This window comes from Tachypleus tridentatus, chromosome 12 (assembly GCF_004210375.1).
Source record: "Tachypleus tridentatus isolate NWPU-2018 chromosome 12, ASM421037v1, whole genome shotgun sequence".
NCBI lineage: Eukaryota > Metazoa > Arthropoda > Merostomata > Xiphosura > Limulidae > Tachypleus > Tachypleus tridentatus.
Genome location: NC_134836.1, coordinates 1,476,683 through 1,499,887, shown reverse-complemented (window position 1 = coordinate 1,499,887; position 23,205 = coordinate 1,476,683). Strand labels below are relative to the sequence as shown.

At 34.5% G+C, this 23,205-nt stretch overlaps 1 protein-coding gene across 13 annotated transcripts in view; it reads right to left on the bottom strand.

The window, feature by feature from the left end:
- The window catches only part of LOC143235050 (CCR4-NOT transcription complex subunit 3-like), a 79,339-nt gene that overhangs the window by 4,004 nt on the left and 52,130 nt on the right, over positions 1-23,205 (bottom strand). For 9 of the 13 annotated variants that reach the window (XM_076472809.1, XM_076472802.1, XM_076472803.1 and 6 more), the window contains exons 13-14: positions 14,711-14,840; positions 3,418-3,543 (exon numbers count right to left, since the gene is read on the bottom strand). In XM_076472809.1, the coding sequence (XP_076328924.1) occupies positions 3,418-3,543; positions 14,711-14,840 (256 nt within the window). Of the gene's footprint in view, positions 1-3,417; positions 3,544-4,320; positions 4,443-7,623; positions 7,840-8,447; positions 8,502-14,710; positions 14,841-23,205 lie in introns of those variants that run through there. The other 4 variants (XR_013018904.1, XR_013018906.1, XR_013018905.1 and 1 more) reach the window with 3 other exon arrangements.

Genomic DNA, 23,205 nt, shown 5'->3' with positions numbered 1-23,205 from the left:
CATGGCCATTTTCCGTACTTTTACAACATAAGTAATTAAGAAATAACACATACTATACAAGAACAAAATTTGTGTTACACAGTGTTAATTAATAAATATCATGTTCAATTAACTAATTGTTAATGTGTTAATGGAAAATGTGTCTGGATTTTTACTTTCACTCCTTCAAAGCTCTAAAAATACACATTTCATGTTCAGGTACTTGGAAGACATCTGTGCTAAAATTTGCTATTTATTTGTGCGTAAATCTAAAAGGTCAACCAATCTAAGTATCCATCTAAGGTAAGCAATCTTTGTAGCAATGGTAGCAGGCAAGTTAAACTCTAGTGGTTATTTATTGCAGGAATTCCACCTCATATTCTATATTTTGGTTACCTTTATGTAGCCAATCTAATTCCTGTTTCTAAATGAACTCTGATTAAACAACTTATAAAATGCACACTGAGTTATGAAAAAAAATGTGCAAGGCTGATTTTTTTGAGAAGAAGGACGTAGCACCTAAACAGGTGATCCCACAGACTGGTAGTATCTCTGAACATATTGCAATCCAAATCAATATATTTTTCGGTCTTTAAAAGGTTTAAAGAGAATTCAGTAGTCTTTAAAAACTATCTATATAATTTTATATGTAACATGTCTGAAGCAACTTTAATCAAGTACAGAAATTTCTATGCTGTTTCTGCTACCTAATTATTTTTTTACTTAGCTCTTTCATTTATATGTAATTTCCCAGTCTTTAGTTTCTTCACTGGTACATAGGAATGAGAAAAGTTTACTTGAACAAAAAAAAGAGAGGGAAGGAAATTCTACAATTAGGTGGTCAATCTCTAAGCAATTTAATTACTTATTTCTACATGCAAACATTTTAATATGCATTACAATAAAAGTTTTATCAATCTTATCTTGCACAAGAAAAACAAAAGGTGTTTCAATATACTACCTTAAAGCTGCATTTTTAAGAGAACAGTAACATATACCTTCTTAAACAGCTTTTCGTGTTAAAAGGAAGTTGCTTGATCTTCATAAGTGATGTACAAAATGAAGATACATGTTTTTAGTGAGCAATTTTATTCAATGCTACCAAAATAATTTAGCATTTTAAGTTTAATATTTTAACATATCAACTACTTTCAAAAGAAGAAAGATGTCCACAAATGTAATCTCAAGTTTTTGTGCTGCAGTTTTGAGCACCATATTTAGACCAACTACACCTTCAGTGTTAAGATCTACAAATATTTATCTATACAGTCAGTTACTGCTATACTACAGTTACTGATAAAGAGCTGATCGATACCTTTCAATTTTTTTTTTCACAATTTCTGATTTAAGAGATAAAAACAAAATTTCCTTCCCGAAAAAAAGTGGTGAGCTCGAGTGAAGTACCTTAATAGTAGTTGTCTATAAGGGTAAATTCTTGGGAAAACATTTTTGTTATAGCAACTAATCTACTTTTCCCATCGGCTATAGAGTTACTGATAAATGTAGTAGCCATCAATAATTATCACTTGCATGTGATGACTTACTTTTGCCAGTTCACAGACAAATTGCTAATTCAAATGAAATCTCAATTCTGCAATAAATAACACTCAGTTGATGTCAATCTTACTGAAGCACAGATCAAACTACAGTTACAACTTGGGCAAATTTATTTAAATTGGTCAATCACTTTATATCACTGCCATTATCAATACTGATTAACCAATAAATGTTCTCTCACTAATGTTACCAAGTCTGTGATCAGCTGGTTACAGTGAAACAGCCTCATCCAAATACTAAAAATTTCCAAATAAGGTTTGCTTCATTCTGTAATAGTAAGCAGTGCACTCTCAAGTGGCTTTTAGTCAGCATTTATCAGTAGATAGAATTTGAAATTTTTCTTTTTCAACAAAAGTAACTAAAAGAAAGCCATACAAAAGATCTTTAGATGTTGGATCTACATGTACAGACTTTACTGTTGGTAAGTCCTCAAAAGACAACCATTATATTCAAAGCAGATGGCTGAAAATGCATCATGGTTAAAATACACATAAAAGAAAGCATTTTTAACTTAAGTCCATGAGTTTATTCAGTTCTGGCTTTTTCGTTTGCATCTTGGACAATGAAATACATAAGCAAGCTAAATTCCAGTTTCTTGGGTGGTATTTTTCAAGTCAAATTCTATTAATTCTTTCCAGGCATCTCTTACTGCACGTTACAAGGTTTTAGGGACTTACATTAAAAAATTAACTACTTTTTATAGTATAGTAGCAAATCCTAGCTAATAATCCATACTTCAGTAACATATAAGTTTTAAGATCTTGATTTTATATGGCAATGTAAAAGTTCTGAATTTCCACAGTGTGGGAAACATGATTTTTTCTTCCCTAGGTATTCCCTCTTCTGTAACTTATTCACTACCCCTCCAGTAAGTACAGAATTTAACATAAATTTCTCACTATCAAATCATCATAACTCATACAAAACATATTTTTATAGTCTGTGAGAGATATCAAACAAAGGGATGAATTTGTAACAGCTCTTATTATACAGTTAAGAATGTCAGAAAAATTGTGATAGTTAGGGAAAATTACTTACTTTTTGCCTCCTATTATTTAATGTTCTTTGATGCATTATTTAATTCAATAAAAATTATTTAATGCACTACAATCATAGTATAAAAAAGTAGGGTTAAATGCCATCAAAAGTTGACAGGAAAAAAAAAGAGGTCCAAGTAATTACTTAAACATTTGTATTGTATATGCATTCTTTATTATTATAAAAATAATTAAAATGCAAAAATAGCAATCTTCTTAGGTTAGTTAATGAGGGATGTAAGGGAGTTAATATAACATGAGCCCCATTTCCCAAGTGTGTTACAACTTATAATGATGTGAACAGTTGTTTGACACAGTTCAAAGGGCAATAAAACAGAAGTATAAATAGTTGTACAATGTTTTAAGTTTAATAGTACCATTTGAAGTCATTCTAGAAAGCAAAGAGGGTAATTTAGATTTATTTCAATTTTTTTGGTGGTAACGAGGTCAGTTAAACTGATCAAACTTTTTTAGAGATATAGTAGAGAAAAATAACAGATAAAATATAGTGTTTTACTGAAAACAAATGTTTGAAGTGTATTTAGGAAGTTTTAGAGATTATGCAAAGGAAATTTGATATTTCTGGGAAGAACAGTATTTGTAATCATAACATGAAAATCACTTTGCTCTTACTTCATCAAAAAATCTGATTTTTTATGAACAAAATACTTGGGAGTACTTTCCAAAAGTCTACCAAATTTCATTAAGATACACATACAGTATTTATAGTATAAATACTTAATGAGTGTAGACGTGTATTACACCAAGCCCATTGCTAAAGGGTTAATGCAACTTATTTTTCCTTCTTGCTATGCCATGTGATTTACAAATAAAAACAAATTACCTGTTCAAATTCATCAGTAATGGTTTTTGGCTCTTCATGCCTCTGAAACCACATCATATACTTTGTATGAAACCTCCAAGATTGTTTTTTCAAAGCCTTTGCTGCCAGATACTGAGCTTTTGTGCCCTAATGGTAAAAAAAGAAAAGAAAAAAGCAGTTCATGGATAGATGAACTACATTCAACCTTTTTACAGAGAACTAAAAAAGTTTGCTGCTTTCTGTTATCTCACTTTTGATTTTAACCTTATACACACCAAATAATTATAACTCAAGGCATGAACAAACTTTTTTTTTAAATACTGTGATCAAACCAATGATTTCTAAATGTAACAAAACATTAAAATTTAATAAACCAGTTAAGCTAAGAAAGCAAAATATTTTTCATACAACAGCATACAATTCCACAGATACACAACACCAATAAACATGATATATATATTTCACACAATACTTCATTGATTTCCTACTCTTTATTAGAAATTGTAAGGTTATGAGAGCTACAGTACTATCACGATTAAAACACTTTTGACATTTCTTACCAAAGTATTACTGTGTGGCAACAAAAGATTTATAAATCCCATAGCTATTAATACTGCAGTTCAGGTATTTGTAATTCTTATTGTTTAGCATACAATGAAAAATGAAATTAACAAGTTCAAATTCAGACAAATTAAAGTATTGTAGTTAAATTGATGAAACTCAGTTACCTTTTGAAAACAAAATTCTTTTCTAGGATTTTAGAAATTATTACTCAATACTCTTACAAAGATGAATAGCTGATGGCATTTTAAGACAAGATACAAGCAAATTTGAGGTGTGAAAAACCAATTTTTTTATATATCTTTAGAGATACTCTGAGCACACTTTAAAAACTATTTCAGAAAAAAAATGAATAAAACTTGCATTTGTTTATTTTTTTTTTAATTCCTAGATGTTTTCATAGAGCTAGGCAGAATCTGAGATAATATGGGAATATACTGTGATGAAGGAAACTGTAGGTTCTCCTACAGGTAACAAAGTTTTGTCTAGAAAGAAAGATGCCAAGATTAAAAATTACTACAAAAGAGGCAATTTGGTCAATCTTGCTACACTCTTATTTTCAGTGGAAAGCAATATACTAGTTAATACCCCTTGTCCATTCTGTTATTCACAGTTCATGCCAAAAAGAACCAGTACTTTGTCTTCCATGGTCAGGAGTCTCATCTTTCACATTTCTCTGTTTTTCACCTTCTTTCAATGTGTTTTGTACCTTGTATTATATCAGTTTTTCCAAACCAGGGGTGCGAAAATATATTAAAATTTTTAGGGGTGCGGGGCATAAAAAAGGTTGGGAACCACTGTATTATATTAATAAAATGGTGTTTGCTGTTCTTACTGAGCTGTAACATTACCTTCTCCATTCTTGGCCTTAAAGACATAGAGACATGTTCTTCCCACATTCACCTGCCATTTTCTCTCAGATGCTACCTTATAAGACATAAGTCTACCTATCAGCTTGCTTTACCCCTTCTCTGTTTATATAGAATGCTTTAACAATACACTGTAGTCTTTCCTCACCAACCTTTCTTTAACATTTATTTTCTCATACTATCCACAGAATGGATATTAACCTTAATTTTTATTTGAAAATTGCATACTCTTCAATGATTTTACCTTTCTCTCTAACATCGTTCACACAAAGTAACTGGCATTAAAGGACTTATATCCTTTTCCTGTACTCTTCCTCCAATACTGTCTGTATTCGAAATTACAAGGATGCAAAACTACTCTGTCTTTCCCTCTTACCTGTCATTATTTTCTTATTATCATTATGTAAAACAGACCAAACCCATTACTGATACTTTTCCCACCCATACTTCTCTTTCTCCTTAACCCTTCCGGCACTGAATAAAATAATGTTTGGCATGGCACTGAATATATATTTTTGATACTTCGACTAATTACGGTATCAGTACTAAAAGCATGATATCTCGGCAATAACTCAACAAAAGTCCCTGAAATGTTCAGTGATTGTACACAATACTATATATGTTAAATTCAATACATAAGAATAACAGGAATAAAGGAAGACACCCTGATACACAACAAAGAAGTGTCATGTAAAGCACAATTTATTATAAATTGTATACAATTTGTGCAGTAGCCCATCGATAGTCTTTGTGGTTATGATATATCTCATGGCATGGTAAAAAGCACATGGAGAGATTGCACTGTTTGCAGAAATAATTAATCTGCTTTCTTTTCCACCCAGCTGTGTATCTATCGCTGCAAACACTACAATCAGTTTTGTTTTATGTCACCATATTGTCCAATACTATGTCTTTCCACCAAGCTCTGACATTTATCAGTACTTGGTCTTCCTTTTCATTTGGCTTTGCTGACATATCCCTCCAGCAAATTTTGAATAATCTGCTCTCTGAATAGTTTTGAAAATACCGGGTTTTCACCGTGCTCTTGCTGTCTGCACAATATATTATATATCCGTTAACAAGTACTAGGCTATGGTCAGTCAGTTTATGCAATAAGTTATATGACCCTAACTACACCATGTGCTTACCTAAAGCGGAGGCTGATTCCAGACTACGAATGTTTTCATTATCACTCTTGTCCATTACCAAGTAAGCTTTCATTATGATCTGGCTCAAACTCTTTGTCACTCTCTTCATCATTAAAAATAATATTGATTACTTCTTTAGTGGTATAACCTTTTTCTTTCAGCACTGTAACAACGTCGCAAGTATCAACAGAATATGCAAGGAAGGCGTCTTCTATAACAATGAACAGTTTGATCTACACAGGCTAGAAAACAAAGAAATCACGTGACCTCTGGTTTAAATAACTGCTGGGAATCCCAAGTAAACAATGAATACACGTGGTTCTAGCCTCAAGTGGGTCTACAGGCCTGTGTGATTACGATAATTAGCCACGAGGGTATGTTGTTTACATCTTGTTGACGAAGATCGCCTGCTGTAATGAGCTTTCAAGTCGACTGCGGTCGCCAATCGCGCCGAAAGTGTTAACTTCCTATAAATTATATTAACAAGATACTAAAATTTGTTCTCAATACCAGCAGTCACACTAGTTTTTTAATATGGTTTCATAAACATTGTGTACAAGATAATAAACTTGATCCAAAAATCTACTCTTCCCCCTGACACAATCTTCTCCATATTGTATATAAATCATAACAACAGAATACTACAATCACTCCCTATAAACAAACAACCCGACCTTCCTTTTTTATTGTCACCACCACTTTCTGTAATGCTATACATTTGAAAGAACGCTGTATTCTGGCAGGCTAAAAGTCTGCTATTCCTCCTTTTATCTGCCCTTTAATTCATGCTAACAGAATTCTGTAACTGTGATGAATGGTCAGCAGCCTGCTTTTCCAGAACTTCATTTCTCAATATCACTTCCTTAACAAACAGCAACATCAAGTTAACCCTCCTGACAAAAGTCTTCCTATGGTCACAGGTCAGTGGCAATGCTGTCACATTTGTAAACTCATATTCAAATTTTTATTGAACTACTATTTTAATATACATAAAATCCTAAATATTTATTTCTGTATGTGAAAGCAATATTGGTTCAAATTAGGTGTTTGTGATGTCCAACCATTTCTAGTTAATTTCAGATTAGATATTCAAATTACCAACATTAACAAAACTAGAATATAAGATAAAAATCTCCCATCTTTTCTATTTTCTGAAATGTTAATATATTTATTGAATCAACCAAGGTGACCTCACCTATTTTCGGACACACTTGCTTAGATACACCACTTCACCCAATAATGTGTGTATAACTGATTCAAAAGCTTATAAATGGCTTATTTATATTTTTTTGAATTTTTTATGGTGGTTACAAGGTCAGTCAAATTAACCAAACCCATATAAATTATATAATTTTTTCAGCCTCTGCAAAGTATTTGCATTGGAAATCACATATTTTTGACTCAGATTCAGATTAGTTATTAAGCTTAATAAAGTATACAGGAATTCTGTGGTTTCAATGCAGTAACTCATGACTTCAAAATACATATATAACACCTAAACAAATTATTTTGTTTTACATCCTCCACATGTAAAATTTAATAAAGCTTAGTAACCCATGGTAAGCAATAAATGATTAAAGCATTTGTAACTAGAAGTGATAACTGTTCTCTAGATTTCTTTATTTATTGTTTTATGTTTTCAGAAAAATACCTGTAATTTAAAAAACGATTTATAAATAGTAATAATGTAAATAGATATACAATGTATTATTGCTAAAATGTGACTGTATTTTACAAAATACTGGTCCATTACAACACAGTCAAGACCAGTCATATTCAAAGGCCAGTTCTATACTCATGGATATAGTAACATGAGTGCTAATGCACTGCATCATTGCAGCTTCTGTAGTGTTAGTCAGGTACAGCTGAAAGATTAAAATAAAAATAATAAATATATAGATATATGTATAATGTTATGAGATTTAAACTGTTCAGACTAAACATTTGTGTTTTCCTGTTACAATCTGCAGTTGTTATAGAATGAAAAAAGCATGGCTTATTTATATTTTTCTGAATTTTTTACAATGGTTACAAGGTCAGTCAAATCAACCAAACCCATATAAAAATATAACAGTGAAAATAACAGATAAAATATAATGTTTTTTATCTGGAAAAAAAAAGAAAAGAAAAATAAACACAAAAACGTTTGATAATTATCTTGAGATTATAAAGATTTCAACAGGTGAAAGTTTATAATTTTCTGATGCATAAAAATATTTATCTAAAAATCAAAATTACTCTGCATATTGGATAGTCAACATTTGTAAAAAAAAAATGCATGATGATAAAACATTACTTAAACAATCTTAATACTTAATAAAATCTGATATTTAAACAAAACAAAATCCTTGTAATGTTTACTGATAATCTGCAAAATTTTGTAAAGATATGCTTCCTATGTTAATAGTTAGAGCATGAAAATTATAACAAACACAAAATTGATACAGGTCATATAATTGAACTCTGAACTCACATGCTTTGATTGATTGATCGATTTAGTGTTTCATGGCACAAAGCAGCGGGCTATCTGCGCCAGACATTCGGTAAAAATGTAAAAAAATAAAATAAAAAAATAAATAAATGTAGTAATAGACATAAATGGAAATGAAGGTAAAACAAAAAAGTATAAAACCAATGTTGAACCTAGTCTACAATGTTAAGATAGAAGGCAGAGTATAAGAAGTTGTAAGGTATTTACTCTAGCAAAAAGGTAATGATCATAACCCGCCAGGAAGACTAACAAGTAAGTTCAAGAATCACAGTCAATCACCTGAAGTTGGCCTTTCCAGTCCTGGTTCCGGGTTATGTGTCATAGCAGCTATTATCAAAATGTAAAAGAATAAAAGTTTTAAAAGGCACTCCGCAAAATCGTAATAATGAGAAGCCAAATGTCCAGTAAAAAAGATAAAAGTCAAGTAAATGGAGTAAAATTTGTAAAAGTAATTGAAGATAAAAGCAAAATGGTAATTAAAACAGAAAATGGCGTAAAAACCAATGTTGACATCCAGTCAACAAAGTTGTAAAGGACTACCTGTAGCAGAATGGTAATGATCATAACCCGCCAGGAAGACTAACAGGTAAGTATAAAAACCACCATCAGTCACCTGAAGTTGGTCTTTCCAGTCCTGGTTCCGAGTTATGAGTCAATATGGCCAGTACTAAAAAGTAAAGTAGTAAAAGTGTGAAATGATATGCAGCAAAAGTATAATAACAACTCGCAAGGACGACTAACGAGTAGTTCAAACGGATAGTTCAAACAGTAGCGTTAGTCACCTGAAGTTGGCCTTCCAGTCCTGGTGTCGGTTATTTAATGTTCTGGCCATTGTCCAATGTCAAATTGAATGAGAGAGATTAAAACTGTAAAAAAGAAACCACAATTAAAAAGGTGTAATGAATAAATATGATAAATTAAATGAGATTAAAAAGATTAATGGCCATTAAAAAATTAAAAACATTATCAAGGTGGACAGAGTCACCATCACCAATAACTCTGTCCAATGTTACAGACTGACCCTGGGAAAAAATATGTTTAAAATATTGCCGTCGTTGAGAATTGTAACGATGGCAATAAAGTAAAACGTGGCTGATAGTGATTTGAGTGTTACACAAACTACACATTGGTGCATCAGTTCCAGATAAAAGAAAATGATGAGTTAAAAAACTGTGACCAATGCGTAGCCTAGTGAGAACAACTTCCTCCTTCCGAACTTTACGGAAGCTAGATGGCCAAAGTCCAATTTTGGGTTTGATTTGAAAAAGTTTGTTGTCGCGTTGCTCACTCCAAGTGGACTGCCAGCTGGCACGGAGCCGAGCCTTGAAGACAACACCATAGTCCATGTACGGAATAGGCATAGGAGTGATGGTGCTGAAGCAGACATATTTAGCTGCCATGTCTGCAAGCTCGTTCCCGCGAATACCAACATGGCCTAGTATCCAGAAAAACTGGGTTGAAGTAGCTGTTAATGAGAATTCGGCCAGTCGGTTTTGAATATCAGTGAGAATAGGATGTGAGCCAATGTGTAGTGATTCCAAGGCAAGTATAGAACTAAGCGAATCAGTATAAACAGTGCAGTTGGAGTACTGCTCAGCTGCAATATGATCCAGGGCAAGAGATATGGCATACAGTTCAGCAGTGAACACAGAAGCTGTAGAAGGGATTCTGCGCGCAACTACTGACCCATAGCAAACCATAGCAGAGCCCACTGAATCACCTGATTTGGAACCATCTGTATAAATGGAAACTGAATGATTGTTTGAAAGATATTCAATGAATAAAAGACGGTACTTCCAATCTTGAGTATCTGCCTTTTTTAGGTGACTGAAAGAAAGGTCACATTTGGGGGCTGTAACAAGCCATGGTGGGATGGGCCGGCCTGAGGAATCTGCAATGTACTCCAAGGACAGACCCAATTCATCCAATTGCGTCCGGATGCGAAGGCCAAACGGAGCAATGACAGATCGTCTGTTCTGAAAAAGTACTGCCCACCGAGGAAGGAAAACACATTTCCAGGTGGGATGCTTTGGTAAGGAATGAAGTTTCGTAGTATATTGTAAAGATAGTTGCAAACGGCGAAGGTGTAGAGAAGGTTCATGAGATTCAATGTATATACTTTGAACTGGAGAGGTATGGAAAGCCCCAGTGCAGAGTCGAAGTCCTTGGTGATGAATGGGGTCCAGCATCTTTAAGGCCGAGGGTCTGGCAGAGCCATAGACCATTGATCCATAGTCGAGTTTCAATCGAATAAGAGCACGATATACCTTTAACATTGAACAGCGATCTGCTCCCCAACTGGTAGAAGAGAGGACACGGAGGATGTTCAGTGCTCTTGTGCATTTCACCCGAAGCTGCTTTAAGTGTGGTATAAAGGTCAGTTTACAATCAAAGATAAGCCCCAAGAACTTGGTCTCCGTGGACCACTGGCAGCAAAACTTCACCGATATGAAGTTCAGGATCAGGGTGAATACCCCGTCGACGGCAAAAGTGCATGCATACGGTTTTAGAGAGAGAGAAATTAAAGCCGTTCGCCAGAGTCCACTTTCGTACATAATTGAGGGGAGTTTGTAGTTGCCGCTCAATATATCTGATGTTTGACGACTGACATGAGATGTGAAAGTCGTTGACATACAGCCCATTCGCAACAGTGAGAGGGATTTGTTCAGTGATGGCATTTATCTTATACTGAAAAGTGTGACACTCAAAACACAGCCTTGAGGGACTCCAAGTTCCTGTACAAAAGAACGTGAAAGTGTCAAACCCACACGAACTTGGAATCTCCTGTCCATTAAAATTTTTTTAATAAACATGGGTAGATGGCCACGTAACCCATATGTATGGAGGTCTCACAAAACGCCATACCTCCATGTTGTGTCCTAAGCCTTCTCTATGTCAAAGAATATTGATACAAGATGTTGGCGGTTGAGAAAGGCTTCTCTGATAGATGTTTCAAGACAAATTAGGTGGTCTGTGGTGGAGTGTTGTCGACGGAACCCACACTGGGTGGGCGAGAGGAGGTTGTTTGATTCAAGGAACCAAACAAGACGAGCATTAACCATCCTTTCTAATGTCTTACAGAAAGAGCTCGTCAAAGCAATTGGACGGTAGTTTGAAGGAATCTTGGGATCTTTCCCTGGCTTAGAGAAAGGTAAAATAATAGACTGGCACCAGGCATCAGGAAAAACATTCTCCTGCCAGATCCGGTTGAAAACAATCAGAAGGACATCAAGAGAAGCAGGAGATAGATAGTGCAGCATGTCATAATGAATATCATCAGGTGCAACAGACGTACTGGCAGACCGATGAAGGGCCATTTTTAGATCCACCAGGGTAAAGGGACAATTATAGTCAAAGAAACAGTCAGTTCGAAAGGAAAGAGGTGATCGCTCTGCTCGAGTCTTGATGGCCAGGAAGGTGGAGGAACAAGCAGAAGTGCTAGATACCCGGCGAAAGCTTTCACCTAGAGTGTTAGCGATGTTCTGAACATCAGTCACCTCCTGACCATCAGAGAGTAAGATCGAGAGGGGAACAGAATTGTAGTGCCCATTAACCTTTCGAATCCTGTCCCATATGATCTTGGAACTGGTGGTAGAAGATATGCTGGTTGTGAACTTAATCCAAAATTCCTTCTGGCTTTGACGTCTTACCCACCTAGCATGTGCACGGGGCCCATTGGAAAGCAACCCGGTTTGAAAGTGTGGGATATCTACGAAACGTATCCCAGGCCTGCTTTTGAGCCTTCCGTGCTAAGTGGCAAGCAGGATTCCACCACTGAGGAGGATATCGTGGAAAACGTGTCGAGGTTTTAGGAATACACTGAGCAGCTGCATGTGTAATACAGTCAGTTACCGCTGCTACACAGTCGTCTATTGATGGCTGATTTACGATGGCAGGATCAAGTTCTTCGAGAGCAGTGAAAGTGGACCAGTCTGCCTGATCCAGCTTCCACCGGGGCATGCGGGTAGGGTGGTATCAACCACGGCCAGTCTCTCTCAAAAGGATCGGAAAATGATCACTGCCTAGTGGATTACTGTCAACCCCCCATGAAAAATGGGAGAATAATAAAGGGGAGCAAACTGAGAGATCAATAGCAGTAAAGGACTGACTAGGTGCATGAAATTAAGTGGAAGAACCAGTATTGAAAAGAGAAAGATTGTGATCAGAGAGCATCCGCTCTACAGATCGGCCCCTCCCATCAATAATAGCACTTCCCCAGAGGGGATGATGTCCATTAAAATCCCCTAGGATTAGAAATGGAGATGGCAACTGTTCAACGAAAGCATCAAGATCTGATTGATCATATGTCTCTCCAGGGGACAGGTACAGAGAACAAACAGTGATGGTATGACCCAAGGAAACACGGATGGCTACGGCCTCCAAGGGTGTGTTGAGTGACAAAGACAGGGTGGGTACGTGTTGATCAACCAACAGTGCCACCCCTCCATGTACTCGACCATCACACAACCTGTTATTTCTGTACAGAGAAAACTGCCGAATGGAGACAGTATCAGCAGTTTTGAAAAAAGGCACAGAGAGATCTGTCTGCACTCCTGTCTGCACAACTGTAGTTGTGGAATGAAGTGCAGCAGCATATGTCCGAGATGGAGTTGTGGACAGCAATTTCCGAGCCTCAGGATAACTAATGTTATGTGTCGTTTTCAAACGCTGCACATCTTTTTTCCTCCAACCATTTTGGGCAAGAATAAAAGTAAGAGGGGTGAGAACCATTGCAGTTTACGCAATGTGGGTTCATGTCACAGTCATAGGCATTGTGGTCCTTGCCTCCACAACGAGCGCATGTCAGGGAACCACGACAAGATGTCTTTGAGTGGCCGAATCTCTGACATTGGAAACATCGAAGAGGGTTTGGTATGTATGGCCGAACCCTGCAAATGAGATAACCTGCCTTGATGGTGGCAGGTACACGTGGTGAAGTAAATGTTAAAACGAGGGTATTTGTTGGCAGTGTAACTCCATCTTTGTGAGTGGAGATGCACCTCACTGCAGAAACTCCTTGAGTGGAGAGACCAGCGAGAATCTCTGACTCGGGAACGTTCTTCAAATCCCTTTCAACAATAACTCCTTGTGAAGAATTCAAGGTAGCATGGGGTGTAACCTCAATAGGTATATCCCCAATTGCCTTTGAATTCAAGAGGAGTTCACTGTGTTGGGATGTAGATGTTTCAACCAATATGTCACCAGATCGAAGTTTCTTTACTGACTTTGGAGAGCCAGCAAGTCCCTCTAGTCCCTTTTGAATAAAAAAAGGGGACATTTGCCCTAAAGGTTTTTCCGAAAGAGAATGTAATATAAGAAAATGAGGTACATGTATTACTGATGTTGAAGATTGCTGTTCTGAGTATTCAAGACGTGGTCGCTTACCCATTGACTGTTTTTTTACAATTTTATTTAAATTTTTTGGAGGATCCATAGGAAATAGAAAAAATTTCGGTACCCACTAACCCCACCCACCATGGAGCCCTACAAGGGGACGCACTACAAAGTCATGCAAGGACAATGCAGCAACGCCAGGGTTTCGTGAGCACTATACCCAAACACCAGCATCAGGCACAATGTCCACAACACCCGTTGAGAACTTCCAACACTGGTACTTGGTTGACTCTAGCACAAGTGGACCAGCCGATTGACCCAGGGGCCACCCAAAGGCCACCCGTCTACAGGAATTTGAGGCCAAAGTGGTGTGTTAGGGTTGGACCCTGAACCACCAGGATCCTCTCCTCCCCTTCACGGGTCGCCACGCACGGCAAACACGTGGGTGGATGTTTAGATCCCAGAGAAGGTAACCAGATAGAACAGAACCTTCCCTGGGAGGTCCCCTCACCACTTACAGGAATCCACACCGAAGGGAAACTCACATGCATAAAGCTTACTCTTTTCATATTTCTGAAACAATTACTATTTCCTTTATTATGTCTAAGGTTTATGCTTCCAGGGTTTTAAACTGTCTACACTAATTAAATATCTGCTCCTGTCACTCTCCTTAATACTTCCCATTAATTTATACAACTTTCTTGCAACTTATCCAAATTGACAAGCAGCCTATTCTTCCCTCTTCCTTTTCAATATCTTCCTAATATTCTCCATGTAATTTGTTAAAAGAATCCTTCATTATTTTATAACCTGCTTTCTTACAAGTAATAACTATACACATTGGATGTTAACAGAATGCTCTACTGATAAATAAGAAAGAAGTAGTAAAAAGTTATGAAAAACTTTCTTACCTCCATATAATAGAAAATAAAAAATAAGGATTCCACAGACAGTCTCTGGAAAAAATCTAGAGAATCACAATTAGGTAGGCTCTGAGGGTAATAAGATGGTGTTGGCCACGGATTCCGTGGAAAATAAGATCTATAATTAAGAAGAAAAAAATTATTTCTAAGGTAAAAATAAATCATTCAACTTATTTTTTGGCACAGCAATACATTAAGCAGTCTAAAGAAGTTAAATTTGAACAACACAATTTTGTAAGTTATAAATACACACCTACACTTTGTTTAAACACACTACACAACAAAGTTTTTGTTTCTTGAACACTGTTGGTTGTTCCTTATAGATTTATGGCTGCTGATCACAAAAATCACATCCAAATTTGCCCATCACATACCATTTTATCGAAATCTTCAGTTTTGTCATGTTTTTTCTTATATTTGTGTCCAAAAAATTTATGTTTCTGTAAGAGACCTATGAACAATGTTTTGTGCAGTCTGGTCATGTCCAGACATGAAATCAGGCCAGGTTGGAAGTTGTTCTGTGGAAGTATGCAGTCCGGACATGCCTGGGCAGGCCAGAGCCAGCTTGACACTATCTCAGCAGGCTATAAAAATGGCTTGTATGCACAGATGCTGCTCATTGGATTAATATAGACCTTCTAGTGTGTACGTATTGTTTCAGAATATAGCATTAGCTCAGTAGCACTGTAACACGTAAGTTAGATGTTATAGACGTTTTACAGTACGACTGGTGTTGTTCAATATGTCTCGTCAATGTCGTAACAGCCACGATACATTCTGCTATGTTTGTGGCGAGTATACGCTTGATCAATAGAGATGCTCAATGACTGCTCTTGTGAAGAAACCATATCATCTGTACTTTAGCTGTAAAATTGGTGATCAAGACCAGGAATGGGCACTTCACATTTGTTGTGCAACATGTGCTGTTTGTCTGAGAGCTTGGCTCAGAGGCACACGAAGGATAGTGCCGTTTGCTGTCCTGATGATATGGTGAGAACAGAAAGACCATGTGACGGACTGTTACTTCTGTTTGACTAATGTGTCTGGTTTCTTTGCCACAAACAAGAAGTCAATTGAATACCCTAATCTGCCTTCAGCAATGAGACCCGTGATGCATCGGACACTGAATACAAATGAAAATCAGGAGCAAAAAACTTTTAATTATGTTGAACTTAATAGCGTATTAGAAACATAAATGCAATTAAATATGTTATTGCCGGTAAACAGTTAACTGTCTATTTCTCAGAGTTCCTACATGATGAAGCAAAACCAAAACTATATTTGTGCATACCCACCAGGTACCTGTCACAATCAGCAAAAACTTTTAAGGAAGCAAAACTTTTAAAAAATATTCTTGTGCAGTGCATCAGAAGTATTTATTAAGAAAAAATGAGAAGCATCCATTACAAAATCAGCACTTAAAATTCATGCTTATATTACTAACTGTGCAGATACATATGTTGTTTATATAATAATGAACAATTCCATGTTGTTTTCATGATGAAACAGTTTTTATTCTAAGTTATATACAACTATACAGCACCAAGACAATAAATATGTGCATAACCTTCAAACCCTCTAAGAAGACCACACAGATCAGATCACGTGTGTGTGTGTGTACTCCTTGTAATAAGCACAGCTAATTAAATGTCATATTATTCATCATGATTAGAATGTTTTTGTTTTTTTCATCAATTGGATACCTTTACTGTTAGCAATATTTTCACCCTTAAACCCAACAATACCTTACGAGGTTTGGCCAGCCTATGATACACTAGGTTATTCCTAATTCCATTTCCTAAGCTCTTAACACTGAATAATCTCTATAATAAAAAATTAAGATTTGTACAATGAAGAATAATCATTATAATTAAATAATAAACATAACTCAGATAATGAATAAATGATATATTAGTAATAAAAAAAATAAAAGCATAATAAATATTTTAATGTACACTGCATATACACACTTTATAAACATTTTTACTTGTTTAGGCCAATGTTGAAGTAAAAGCTATCACAATGAAGTAAATGTTATACTGACTTGGCCAGGACAGTAGACTTAGACAAGTCCCGGATCTATAAACTGAGTTAACAATGTGAAATAATCTTTATTATAAAACAAATTGAAATTAAATTTATTTAACATAGAATAGCTATTAAAGTAAGATAATAAACATAAAAAATAAAATTAAAAGTAGCCATGTTAAATATTCCAAGCAACACTGCATATCTTCACTATGGTAAAATTAACACTTTTTGAGGCCAATGTCCAAGTAAGAACTACCATACCATGGTGAAAACTGTATTATGCTATGGTAGACCTGAAGATTTAGAGTGGTAGTAAATCAATAAAGTAAGCTAACAATCTGAAATACTTCTTATAATAAAAATTATTTACAATAATATAATAAACAATACTTTTAACTAAACGTAAAGAAACTATAGGGTATAGTACAACATCCTGATGCACTAAAAGAAGTAGACAGTTCTAACTTAGACAAATTGTGCATGAGTTTCAAACTTTCTCAAACTGTCTTGATAAGCTAGTACATTATACACAAATATACACTGCATATATATTATTCAATACCAAAACATTTCATAGTTGGCTTATTGATTTAACATCATAATTTTCTATGTTTAGTTCAGTGATTACATTCCCTTCTTCAACCACTGATGGCATTTTATGTGATGACCCTTAAGGACTATTGCTCTACAGTGCACTTCTTCATTGTAGGAAGTTTTTGCACAATACTTTGAGGTCCATACTACCTCCTTCCTCTTTCCACACTTACAAGGTTCATAAACTGTACATGGATGAAATTTCTGTTTGTACTTGCATCCTGTGAAGGACATGATACATTCATTTGGATATATAGCTGGATTCTGAATTAATGAAGCCATACCTATTAGCATCCAGTCTGCAAAAGACTGTATATCTTTATGGTAAAGTGTGTTAATACATTATTCTAATAGTGTGCAGAATACACCTGGATATTTTCCAAACTCTTCAGAAGTTTAAGTTCCAACAACCATTAGTGTATTTTTTTGTTTATGGAATTTCATGCAAAACTACATGAGAGCTATCTATGCTAGCTGTCCCTAATTTACTGGTGTAAAACTAGAAGGAAGGTAGCTAGTCATAAAAACTCACTGCCAACTCTTGAGCTACTCTTTTACCAAAGAATTGTGTGATTGACCATCACATTATAATGCTCCCATGGCTAAAAAGGCAAGTATGTTTGATGTGACAGAGCTGAATTTACAACCCTCAGATTGTGAGTCAACCATCCTAATCAGCTGGGTTGGCCAGGCCTCCAACAACCAACAGTTCCTTGAACAATTTACTTCCATGTGTCCAATGAGGATACTTTCACAAAACTTTTAAGTTTGTCTTGCACTTGGCTACATGCTTTGTGAAAAGCTTGTGAACATTGCTTTTCTAGACCTAAATCTATGTTCACAATTCAAGGAAGGTTCCTATTTTAGCTGCAGTAGACCACCACATGACAACCTGTTTAACTTTTTTCAGTAGTTTACACAATGGTCTGTTTTTTACCTGCTGGAATCTTTCCTTCCCTTGTTTTATCAACATGATTCAACCTCACAAGATAACTATTACTTCATTATACTAATATTTTATACCTTGCATGCTTTTATAATTACAGAATAGAAGAACTTGATGTTAGAATGCAACTCTTTTTCTCTTTTTCCTCTCTGGCAGTTATTCTAATGTAAAAGTAATTATTCCCGAGGGGAAAATTAATCATCAAGATTAGTCAAAGACAGCAATTCTCCTTCATCCAATGTAACTCTAGCAGAAAAGGTTAAGTTTATGCACCATTTGCATTGCCAAAACGAACTACAATGAAACCAAATTTTTAATATGTAGCCATAAATCATAACCTATCATCACAATATTTACCACCAAATTAACAGTTTCTTGCTATAAAAAAAACTGATTAAACATTATCTGTTTTTGGTAAAGTGGATTGACTATGTATATATTGCACTGGTATGATCATTTTATTGTAATGTTTATGAATATTATCATTATCAATTTCTCCTCACCTTGATTAAGAAATTACTTTCCACTGTTCATGTACATATTGTATGACAGAAAATTCTCACTTTCCATGAGACAATGTAACTATAAGGGCTAACACAATTTCCATTGACCATGTAACAAGTCAAGCAGATATAGATGAATTTTTAGTTTTCCACTTATAATGCATCTTCATTAAGAATATCACTTAGGATTTTCTTAGATGCTGCACTAGTATTTCTATAGCATCTGACAGCAGATTCTTCTTATAGGTTTTAAATCTCTAAGATATAAGTGTAGAACACAGAAATACACAAGATTTACTGAGTACTGACAGAATGGAGTGCTAAAGTAGTTAGTATTTTGAAATTGTTGCTGGCACTTATTTTTAACCCTTTCTCAACAAGTCACTGTGTTTGTTAAATTCAAAATTTTATTGAACTACCATTTTATGACTTTATGTAAATATATTTGGAATCAAATTGTAGATTATAATTCAGACCTTAATACTATATAACAGTTAATTTCTTAATTTAAAAGTACATATTAAAAGAACACACCTAAACACAGATTTCAGTGAGCCACATGTTATGTTGAATGCAGCACTAGTCATGTATTAAACGTTTGTGATGTCAAAATACTGTCTATAGTTTCATACAAATTAGGAACTGAAATTACCAATATTAAGAAGCTAGAATATAAAAAAGAAACTCTTATCTTTTTACTTTTTTTTATGAGATATGGCTTCTGTACTGAATCAAACACAGTGGCCCCATTCACCTTTTTCCACTTTTAGAAATGGTCCCTTGTACACATTTATTTTAATATATGACATGTGAATAACCAATTGCCAGCTTAGAATGTTCCCTAGTGTTTTTCTCAGTCATTTTAATCTGTTAAAAACCTACCACATTGTTTTGAAACCAAGGTTTCAAGAAAGTAGGTTGTGTCTTTAGTTTGCTTGAAGTTTCATATTTTTTTAAACATAAATACATCTTAGTTACTAAGCTTAATAAATCATAGTGTAATTCTATGGTATCATTGTAGTTATGATTCTTTGGTTATTCAACTGTATATATAAAAAACCTAAAAAAAATATTTTGCTTGATATCCTTCACATGTGAAATTTTAAAATACTTAGCAACCTAGTAAAAAAGTTGTAGTTACAGGAGATAATTGTTTGGCTTACTTCTTGATTGATTGTTCTATATTTTAAGAAAAATAAGTTTAATAATTTATTTCTAAATAGTAATAATATATATAATGTCTAACAACTGAAATGTGACTGTATATCACAAAATACTAGTCCACTAAAACCCGGTTAAGACAGGGAAGACTAAAGGTCGGTCTTGTATTATAGGATATGTAACATGAATGCAGGTGCACAGCATCAATGCATGTCATGTAGCATTAGCCAGGCATGACTGGAAGGTCAATATAATATTAAATAATAAATACACACATACACCATAACAATAAACTTCTAAGCCAAAACAAGACACAATAAAATCAAACAAAATATGCTGCATTTTTCAAAAAAGATCCTAGAGTACAAGCTACAATGTGGGATTTTAAAATGCATCGTAGGTTCTGGAGGTGACTATGGAAGCAGGACCTACACTGTGGTGGGGATACACCATCTATCAGTCTTAACCTCCAATTTGCTAATCTCACATAAGAAGATTAGAAATTAGAAGAACAAGATTTGGGTGCTCAAGCCCACAACAACCCAAATCTATATCACCCTTCACTGCCTGCAGACAGTTGTGAGAAGGTGACTGCTTTCCTAAGTTAAAATAAGGAAAAGATAAACATAAATGAAATAAAAAAAGTTTAAACTTGGTATACTGATATGGTTCAATGTTGTGTTAATTAGTACCTCTACCATATTGGAGAAGGGGATTCTAACTTCAAGAGGTAAGTTTCACTTTACTTACCCCCAAATGGTAGTACCTTATTTTTTTTTATTCTTATTTTCATTTTGTTATTTTATTTATGTTTTTTTTTTATTTTACCTTGGGTTTGGTTTGTTTTATTTTGAATTTTGTGCAAAGCTACACAAGTGCTATATGCACTAGCAGTGTCTAATTTAGCAGTATAAGACCAAAGGGAAGGCAGCTAGTCATCACCACCCACCACCAACTCTTGGGCTAATCTTTCTCCAATGAATAGTGGGATTGATCGTCATATCATAATGTCCCTGCAGCTGAAAGGGCGAGCATGTTTGGTGTGACAGGAATTCGAGCCCACGATCCTTGATTTACGAGTCAAGTGCCTTAACCACCTGGCCATGTCAGGCCATTTTAACTTGGGAGAGCAGTCACCTTCCCACAACTGGCTGCAGGAAGTGAAGGGTGATACGATACAGATGTGGGACAATATGAACTTGAACACCCACATCTTGTTCTCCTAATTTCTAATCTTCTTATGTGAGACTAGAGAATTGGAGGTTAAGAGTGATAGATGGTGTATCCCCACCGTAATGTGGGTCCTACTTTTTAAGTCACCTCCAAGACCTAGGATACATTTTAAAATTACATGTTGTTGCTTGTACGCTAGGATCTTTTTTTTAAAAATGCAGTATATTTTATTTTAATATGTTTTTGTTTTGGCTTAGATGTTTACGGTTATAGTATGATTAATCAGAGATTGGGATTTGCTGTTTTTTATGCAGTCCTTCCTCATGATTTTGTTTACTTATTTAACTTCATTTACATGTAATTATTTAATTTCACTAATACATACATACATATATATATATATATATATATTATAAACATATAGCATTATGAAAATTAAGCTACTTAGACTAAACATTTGTATTTTTGTGTTATGATATGTCATCATTCTAGCATGAAAAAATTAAAATTTATATTTACTTCCTACTATTTTATGATGGTTATGAGATTGGTCATGTGACAGACCTCACATAGTTAGGGTGTAGAAAATAACATAAAATTATCAAGTATTATTAAAAACAAATGGTTGTAATGTATTTAGGAGGTTTTAGGGATTACACAAATAATAGTTGAGATTTTTGGGATGATGAATAGTTTTTTCAATGATAACACAAAATCACTTTTAACTCAGACTAGTAATCAAACAGACTAGGTATTTTCACATACGAACTTTAAGAAAAATATTTCATAAAAAAACAGATGTTTTTTGTGTAAAAAAACAACTGTGATCTTTACTAAAGTCTACCAAACGTTATGAAAATACACATTGTATCAAAATTTATAGCGCAAATACTTAACATGTGCAAATGTGTAGATAAACTTGTATGTATTTCATACCAAGTCCATAGTAAAAGGGTTAAAGAAGTTGACATTTTTTTTCCACATGTAGGTATGATGAAACTGTTTTTAAATCCTTTGCATCACCTACAAATACTTTATTTCTGTTAGCTGCATGCTAATAAGAATGCAGAACCTGTTACCCATTCACAAACACCTCCCAAGCTACCTTCATATTAATGGAAAGATCTGTCATAACAAATACTTTCAGTTAACCTGAAGATGACCTAAGAGGGTCGAAACATTGTTCTCTCTACTTTGTTTTAATTAATGTTTTAATGTTGAAGAATAACATAAATAACTGGCCGTGAATTACTTACCAAGAATATTACTTCTTTAATGCATATATTTAATTTAATGTTAGAAACTACAGATATATGAGGGACTTCCTAGATTATGACATTGATCTTTTGCTGGACATTTATACTCCCCATATAAGCTGTTTTTCATTGGAAAGTTTGAAGACTGAATTCAACTGTGAGAGAAGTCTTTTACACAAAGATTTTGAACAATGTGAAGAAGGGGTGACATTTGCATTAACCCCATTAACAAGCACGACTGAATCAGCTCGGTCTGTGACCTCAAGTGAACTTTAAAGTTTTTATATTATAACTATTAATATATTCTGAGTATCTTCACAAAATTTTGCAAGTTTCAGTATACATTAAGTTCTTGTAGAGAAAAAAATCAAATTTTAATGAGGTATTTTCATGAATATATGGAGACGAAGTGTTGACCTCTCCCTGTACAAAGTGATTTTCATATTAAGATTTAAAATGTTTCTCATCTGAAATTTTAAAATTTCAATTTTATAATCTATAAGCATCTTAAATAAATTTTAAACATGTTTTTCAATAAAACTTTATATTTTATCTACTCTAACTTTATACCACATTGGTCTATTTGACTGACCATGTAACCACCATAAAAAATACAAAATAAATCCAAATTACCCTTTTTTTTTCTTACTAGAATGGATTCAAATTATAACATGAAATTACATATGTGTATCCTAAATAGCTCTAAACATGTAAACATCTGTGTCTACTTAAATATTATTTTATTGCTCTTTGGACAATGTCTACCTAATATTCCCACTACACATGTTGTAAATCACTTGGTGAACATGTAGCTCACGT